Source organism: Chinchilla lanigera, unplaced genomic scaffold (assembly GCF_000276665.1).
Source record: "Chinchilla lanigera isolate Chin_1 unplaced genomic scaffold, ChiLan1.0 scaffold00131, whole genome shotgun sequence".
In the NCBI taxonomy this organism is placed as follows: Eukaryota; Metazoa; Chordata; class Mammalia; order Rodentia; family Chinchillidae; genus Chinchilla; species Chinchilla lanigera.
The window spans coordinates 3,619,923-3,625,657 of record NW_004955532.1 but is presented as its reverse complement, the minus strand read 5'-3'; the positions used below and the strand labels follow the sequence as shown (position 1 = coordinate 3,625,657).

The window sequence follows — 5,735 nt, the reverse complement described above, 5'->3', positions numbered from 1 at the left end:
GCTCCCCGCCTCTTTCCGGTGGCGAGAGGCCGCGGGTCAACGTCCGCCAGCCCTCGGCGAGCTCGGCAGGCACCGAGCGGGCGGCCGGGCACCGCCAGGAGCGCGGGGTGGGCGTGAGCCCGCGGGTAAATCTGTAACGGCGGGGCCGTGCGTGCCAGTGCGAGTGACAGGCGGTGTGACCGTCGGGCTCGTGACGGGCGAGGGGTGGGGCAGCTCCTGGACTGTGCCAGTCGGACCGTGCCAGCCGCTCCGGCTCCTCGGCACGGGGGGCGTAAGTCCCCCTCAGGCTGTGCGCACTGGAGCCGCCCATTAGACCCCGGCTGCGCGGTGGGCCCCCGGCCAGCTCTGCCCTTTGCCCCAGGGGCGCAGCCAACGCCTCACCCGCTGCACCGCGGAGGCAGGCTGGGCTTCAGCTGGGGCTCCACCTCGCCCCTCCCGGGTCGAAGTCCCGGAGCGCTCACCCACCAGGGAGCGAACAGTCCAACCACAGAGCTGCTTTAATGCTTAGACCGCGTTCCCACCCCGTCCCCCGCAGAGCATATCGACTCACTCAGCTAAGCTGCCCGGACCCTGCCTCTCCCGCCAACCCGTGGTCAGGGGACGCAGGTAACGCCGGCCCAACCCCCAGCCCTGTGCCACCCAGGGCCCCACCCACCCAGAAGTGTTCGGTCCTACAACCATCACCCACAGCGCATTCTCCGTGTGACCGTCAGGCCCACTTTACAGACAGGCACAGAGAGCCGAGGCACAGGGTGAGGAAGTACTGCACCCCTGCGACGCCCAACTCCCGCTCCAGCCCCAAGCAACCCAGCACTCCCGCTCCCGCTCCCCACAAAGCCTGCCGGCAGAGACCCGCACTCTCCTGGCCAGACAACTGTGATTTTTACTGTGCCTGTGAAATGAAATGAGAAGCCCTGGCTGGGCCTGCCCCTCTGCCCTCTGCCCTCCAACCCCAGGAACGGCCTCCCTGGAAGGGCAGAGCGATAGTCCGGATCCCCCGCACTCAGGCCAGGCCTGGGGAAAGTGGTCAGGGCAAGCGGTCAAGGAAGGCAAGGAGGGCGAGGTGGAAGTCCCGCGGCTTGTGGAGGTAGCAGGCATGGCCGGCGTTGTGTAGCTTCACCACAGAGTGGTTGGGCAGGTGGCGCAGCTGCCTCAGCGACTCTTGGGCCAGGACGCGGTCCAGTTCCCCAAACACAATGAGGGTCGGAGTCTGCAGGGCAAGGTAGGAGGCGGTGATCCTGCGGCCTGGTGAGGATCTGACCCAGGGAGCCTTCCCCACACACCCGCCTCTTCCATCCAAGATCAGCAGGGTGAGGCTCCAAGTAAGACCCAAGGGCCTGACCTCCACCTCCCACCAGGACGCAAGCCAGGGACAGGGTGCTAGGACTTGCGCAGGGTCTTCTGGTACCTTCACTGCCCCAAACTGCTTCTGGGTGTAGTTCTGGGTGGAGGTGGGTGCGATGGGCACGAATCCATGTAGCTGCTGGTGGCCTTGGATCAGGAAGGGCAGGGCATAGCGGCCGCTGAGTGAGGGGCTCACCAGCACCACATTCTTCATCTGCAGCTCCTGCAGTACCTGCTGCAGCAGCTCTGCCCGCCCTGCCTCTGTGCTTGCCTCCTTCGCAGGAGCTGAGTTCCCAAAACCTGGGGACAGCAGCAGGGGCTAAGGCTGGCTAGGAAGTGCCCAGGAGCGGCTGCCAACCACAGTGGGGGAGAGAGATGGGGACCAGTGTGGTGCATGGCACACACCGCCCCAAACCTTCACAAGGGATTATTTTTGGAATACGCCTGCTAGGAAAAAAAAAATCTTTCGTTCATCATACTGGCAAAACTAAAAAACAAAACAAAAAACTGGTAATACTCAGTATTGGAGAAGATGTCAGGGAATGGGTACTTTGGTATATATGAGTGATAGAAGGATAAATCTATACACTTTTGTTTTTGTTTTGTCTCTTTGAGAGACAGGGTCTTGCTATACAGTTCAGGCTGGCCTTGAGCTCACTTTGTAGCCCAGGCTGGTCTTGAACTCGCACCGATCCTCCTGCCTCAGCTTCCCAAGTGCTGGGATTACAGGCATGCGCCACCATGCCCAGCTTCATACATTGTTTTCTGAGGTTAAGGTAGTATTTGTCAAAATTTTTTTAAAAAGTGTATCCTTTGACCCATCAGTTGTCCTTGATAGCTGCCCTAGAGAGGGCACTGCCCCCATGCTCAAAGAAGCATTCCAAAGATGCTTCACTAAATTACCAAGTTACATTTCAACTGACACCAAACACCCTAACCCACCAGGACAAGGTGGCTGGACTAAGCCTCCTATGGCCCCACTGCACAGCCTGTAGCAGAGGGGCTTCAGGGATGAGCATGATCCGGAAATTGTGATGTAGGGGGAGAAAACCAAGCTCAGACCGATGTGATCAAGAGGCAAGGTGCTCATGTTTACAGTCCGCGCCACATGATCCTGCACACTGTATCTGGATGTAGGGGTGCCCTGCAGAGGGGCTGGTACCCTCACACTGTTTACTGAGGGGGAGAAGTGTGCACGAGTTTCTCAGGGCTTTGCTGTTTTTTGTTGTATTTAAGACAAGAATCATAGCTAAAGGATGCAGATCAGAGGCAGAGCCTGTGCTTAGCATGCATGAGGTCCTGGGTTGGCTCTCCAACACCAAAAAAAGAAAAAGAAAGAGAGAGAGAGAGAGAGAGAGGGAGAAAATCAGAACCAAAGACCAAATAACCATCTATGTAGTTCAAAACAAAACAAAATGCTACATAATTTGTCAGAAAAAAAAACTACAGGGAGATCCCTCCTGTCATTGCTTACAGAGTGAGTCAAATTTCTAGTTGCCAGGTGACACATTAATTCACACTGTAGTTTATTTATTTTTGTCATTTCGAGACAGGGTCTCGCTATGCAGTTTATTCTGGCCTTGAGCTCATTTTGTAGCCCAGGCTGGCCTCGAACTTGCAGTGATCCTCCTGCCTCAGCCTCCTGAGTGCTGGGATTACAGGAGTGTGCCACCACACCCAGCCCACACTGTAGTTTTCGGGGTATAAAATAAAAATCGGCCCTTTCCACGGTGCCACCTCATGTTGTGACCTGCCACTGCTTGTTTACAGACATTGAGGTCCAGGTGATCCCAGCCACCTTAGGGCTTCTCTGTCCCTCCCGCTCTGTCCCACCTTCGTAATGGCTGCATCCTGCCTCCCTACACCCGGGGAGAGGGTGCTCACCTGGAAGATCAAGGGCCACGGCCCGGTAGCCCTCTCGAGACAGCAGCTGCAGTGTGCCCAGCTGCTCCCACGTGTGCGAGTTAAAGGCCTTTCCATGGAGCAGCAGGACCTCCGCCCTGTGGACATACAGGGAAGTGTGGGGCCAGGGCACAGTTCTTCCCTGCTAGGCTCGTCCCACTGCCCTCCCAGGCTCTGAGCACCCTGAGGAAGGCTGGGCTCCTCTACTGGATCCTGGAGTCGGCACCCACCTGCGTGGCTGGTGGAGGGGGAGCACCTCGCGGTAAAAGATGGGGGAGCTGCCCCGGGTGAGGCCAGCCAGGACTGTGACATTGGGGTCTCTGCAGAGCCTGGAAGTCTGCTCAGGGGGCCCTGGCAAGCCCACATACAGCAGCAGCAGGAACAGCAGGCCTAGGCCCAGCAGAGCTGCCTGATACCTGCTCATGGCGGTCTATACCACAGCCTAGAGGAGAAGAGAGGAGAGGGAGGAGGCCAGGCTGAACCCTAGTCTCCTGGGCCCTTTCCCCAATCCACCTTGACACTGTCTGCAGAGGAAGAGCTCCAGCCCTTGTCCTCTTCCCTTGCTCTGAACCAAGGCCTGGGGGCTCATACCCAACTACCCCATGTGCCGGCCAAAAGCTCAGCTAGCCCACGGCGCGAAGAGGTGCATGTGCGCTGTCCCTTGGGCACACAGCATGCTCACTGTCCCAGCGAAATCCACTTCCGTTCATGAAGACTGGGGGACAGCAGGCTGCGCGCTCAGCGGACAGGTCCGCAAAGAGTACTGGGGAGCAGAGACGATTCTGGATCCCTGCAGGTGGATTCTCCTGCCTAAGTAGCAAGTGAGGGATCCAGGATTTGAACCTGTGGCTGGGCTCCGAATCATTAGGCCACATTTGGGTTAGAAGGAAGACATGGGAAGGGGTGGAAGTGATGGACGGGCTGCGGCTCTGCTGGCGGACGGAGTGGTGAGGGCTGCCACAGGGGAAAGTGCAAACCAAGGACCTCCACCGAGGGCATGTTTAGGAAGGGCTCTTCCTCACGCTGATTCACTGTTGATGGGATACTCAACAGTCTGCCCTAGCTGGAATTTACCAGAGAACTCTGTGATGGAGGAAATGCTGATGCCTGAGCTAATGTGGGGGTGGCGGGGAGGAGCACAGTCCATCGAGAAATGGCAAGGACAGCCCGGAGGCTGGGAGATGACCGCCCCCAGCTTTGTCCCAAATGACCTGCTTCAAGGAATGCTCCCAGCCAGGAGCTTTGTCTGCCCAGAGGACAGGACCCAAAGAGGGCAAAGAGCCCTGCTTTGAAACTGGACTCTGTCACTGCCTGACTGTGCTGTGTCTTCAGTTTGTCAGTAAAATGGGAAAACCTCATGGCTGCCCTCCCAAGTCTTTTTTTTTTTTGAGACAAGGTCTCACTGTAGAGTTCAAACTGGCCTTGAACTATGTAGCTGTTATAGTTTGTGTCTGTGTGTCCCCCCAAAGCCCCATGCGATCATGAGGCAGGCTTTTAGAGTTTGATTATGGGTGTGAGAGCTACACCCGCCCTGGGATGGATAGTTTGCATATGTAAGGGAGAGGAAGAGGGTGCTTGAGGCCATTCCGCCCTGGTGTGTGTTTTTGTTGCTTTGCTGTGTTCTGCCGCCATGAGATGTAGCCCTCTGCCATGTGCCACTCTGCCTTGCAATCTGGCAAGTATGGACTGAAACCTCAACAAACTGTAAGCAAAATAAACCTTTCCTTCCTTAATTTTGGGCGTCAGGTATTTTGTCCCAGCAACGAGAGAAAAGTAACCAAGACAGTAGCCCACGTTGACAGTGAAGCCACAGTGATCCTCCTGCCTCAGCCTCTCAAGTGCTGGGATTATAGGCCTGTGCCATCACATCTGGCGCTCTCCCAAGCCTTCTGTGTGATGTAAAAAATACAGCAGCCCTGGCCATGGGGGTATCTCCCTCATCATTTCTTTTCCCGGGGTTCGCCTTGGAGAGCCTTGGTGACTGCACGTCTCCCAGGAGGGACGGCCGGAACCTCCCATACTGCCTGGGCATCCCAGGGTTGGGTGGTACCAGCCAGTTTGAAGGGTGCAGCAGTAGGCCACAGTGACAGTGCTGACCACGGCACACACGTCCACACAAGCGCACAGACGTCAGGTCTTGCCCCATACACTTTCTTTTGCACACATCATTCCAATAACGTATGCACAGCTTGCTTGCACACGCACTGGCCCTTGCAGTAACACCCTCAAAATCATGTCAGGAACCAGGCCACGGACAGATGGGCACGATACACTTTCAAAACCACGTGCTGACTCAGAAATACTCGAGCATATAGAATACACACACCTTACAACTACACTCAAGAAACACAAGCACAGGCGGCGGGACACGCGGAGACCTTCGGGAGTGCGCGCACGGAAAGCCTCGCGCACGCCGCAATACACCGGCGGACGCGCAGCGACGCGGCGCGCGGACAGCCACCCGCCCCCGGAACAGGCGCAGCGCGGCC

The 5,735-nt window shown here is 57.1% G+C and overlaps 1 protein-coding gene across 2 annotated transcripts in view; it reads right to left on the bottom strand.

Annotated features, from left to right (window-relative positions):
* Positions 1–860: 860 nt before the first annotated feature.
* The window catches only part of Abhd14a (abhydrolase domain containing 14A), a 12,358-nt gene continuing 7,483 nt past the window's right edge, over positions 861–5,735 (bottom strand). For both annotated transcript variants that reach the window (XM_005410333.2, XM_013507619.1), the window contains exons 2-5: positions 3,477–3,688; positions 3,229–3,344; positions 1,409–1,644; positions 861–1,210 (exon numbers count right to left, since the gene is read on the bottom strand). In XM_005410333.2, the coding sequence (XP_005410390.1) occupies positions 1,028–1,210; positions 1,409–1,644; positions 3,229–3,344; positions 3,477–3,670 (729 nt within the window). In that variant the 5' untranslated portion in view covers positions 3,671–3,688 and the 3' untranslated portion in view covers positions 861–1,027. The remainder of the gene's footprint in view (positions 1,211–1,408; positions 1,645–3,228; positions 3,345–3,476; positions 3,689–5,735) is intronic.